The sequence below is a fragment of the Amphimedon queenslandica genome, unplaced genomic scaffold, assembly GCF_000090795.2.
Source record: "Amphimedon queenslandica unplaced genomic scaffold, v1.1 AMPQUscaffold_6503_Cont21539, whole genome shotgun sequence".
Lineage (NCBI taxonomy): Eukaryota > Metazoa > Porifera > Demospongiae > Haplosclerida > Niphatidae > Amphimedon > Amphimedon queenslandica.
Window position 1 is genome coordinate 1 of NW_003553206.1, and position 1,887 is coordinate 1,887.

A 1,887-nucleotide genomic window follows, 5' to 3' on the forward strand; every position below is an offset into this window, starting at 1 on the left:
ATTTAAAGCATGCTTACCTTCAAATATCGCTAGATGAGGTTTCCAAGATTTTGACAACCATCAATACCCCCAAAGGGCTCTTCCAATATGAGCGTCTTCCTTTTGAAGTCTCATCAGCACCCTCATTATTTCAATGTACAATTGAGAACTTACTCAGTCACTTGCATCATGTATGTGTCTACATAGACGACATACTTGTTACTGGTACTGATGATGCTGATCACATCAATAATCTTCATGCTGTTTTGCAAACTCTAGAGGAGGCAGGACTCACTTTAAAGGAGTCCAAGTGTAAATTTGGGGTTCCATCAGTTGAGTACTTGGGACACATCATTGATTCAGATGGTCTACACCCTTCAGAAGCCAAAGTGAAGGCTATTTGGGAAGCGCCTACTCCTATTAATGTCACTGAATTGAAATCCTTCTTAAGACTATTCAACTATTACCACAAGTTTCTACCAGATGTAGCCACTGTATTATCTCCTCTTCATCTACTACTTTGTGAAGATCCTTCCTGGAAATGGTCTCAAGACCAAGAGAAAGCATTTCAAAAGGCTAAAGCCATGCTTTATTCCTCCTCTGTCTTAACGCACTATGATGAGAAGCCGCTTGTGGTAGCTTGTGATGCTTCACCTTACGGACTAGGAGCAGTCCTCAGCCACAGGATGTCTGATGGGACTGACCTGACAGCTTCCAGTACTCTCTCAGGAGCTGAAAAGAAGTACTCTCAATTGGAGAAGGACGCTCTTGCAATTATCTGTGCTGTTCACAATTTCATGAATACATCTATGGTAGAAAATTTGTTCTTCAATCTGACCATAAACCACTACAGTTTCTCCTTAGTAAGTCTAAACAGACTCCTCTAGTTGCCTCATCTCGTATGCAACGTTGGGCAATTGCACTATCAGCATATAACTGTTATCTAGTACAAACCAGGTAAATTAATACCACATGCTAATGCATTGAGCAGACTCCCACTTCCTAACTTCCCTTCTTCTGCCCTATACTACAAGATGTAGTGCTAATGTTTGAACATATTCGGATACTATAGTTTCAGCTGATGACATTAAAATGTGGACAGGTAAGGATCCAACCTTATCAAGGTTGCATCAGATATTACTCACTGGAGGGGAGGTACCTGATGATGCTGCACAACTGAAACCTGATTCGCACTGTTTCGAAGAACTCAGTGTAGCTAATGGATGTCTCCTTCAAGGTTCAAGAGTGATTGTTCCATCCCATGGTCAGTCAGCAATTCTGCTTCAATTACATGAAGCGCATCAGGGAATGTCAAAAATGACGAGTCTAGCCCACTGCTATATCTGGTGGCCTGGATTAGACAAGGCAATTGAAGATCTAGTAAAGAAATGTAAGGCATGCCAAGGAAACAGTGCTCTCCCCTCAAACTCCTGTACACCCATGGAAAGTTCCAAAGACTCGATGGACACGACTTCATATTGACCATGCTGGTCCTTTCCTGGGACACTACTTCTCATTCTGGTAGATGCTCACTCTCGCTGGTTAGAAGTATGCATTGTACCCTCTACTTCCTCTGAAGCAACTATCAAAGTCCTTCGTCGCATATTCTCTACTCATGGTCTTCCTCATCAGTTGGTCTCTCATAATGGACCTTCATTTACTAGTCAAGAAATTAAGAAATTCATGTCTCTCAATGGTATTCACTATTCACTAACTGCTCCTTACTATCTGAGGTCTAATGGTCTAGCAGAAAGAGCAGTGCAGACATTTAAGAATGCTGTTAAGAAGATGGAAGGACCACTACATAAAAGAATTGCTCGATTCCTTTTTCTCTTACCGAATCACTCAATCTATTACTGGGCAATCGCCAGCTGAACTTTTAATGGGACGTCGATTGAGATCAGTCTT

General features: G+C 41.7%; 1 protein-coding gene across 1 annotated transcript; it reads left to right on the top strand.

The window, feature by feature from the left end:
• Window positions 1–1,296: 1,296 nt before the first annotated feature.
• LOC105315970 (uncharacterized) lies at window positions 1,297–1,854 on the top strand. Its single transcript, XM_011410754.1, has 2 exons — window positions 1,297–1,369; window positions 1,505–1,854. The coding sequence occupies exons 1-2, from the start codon at window positions 1,297–1,299 to the stop codon at window positions 1,852–1,854; spliced, it is 423 nt and encodes a 140-aa protein (XP_011409056.1).
• Window positions 1,855–1,887: the final 33 nt, after the last annotated feature.

What these genes read in the sequence shown, in the direction of transcription:
- LOC105315970 (XM_011410754.1), top strand. Translation starts at nt 1,297, where the DNA reads ATGACGAGTCTAGCCCACTGCTATATCTGGTGGCCTGGATTAGACAAG. An exon ending in TGAAGATCTAGTAAAGAAAT is followed by an intron (nt 1,370 to 1,504) that starts GTAAGGCATGCC and finishes TCATTCTGGTAG; the next exon opens with ATGCTCACTCTCGCTGGTTA.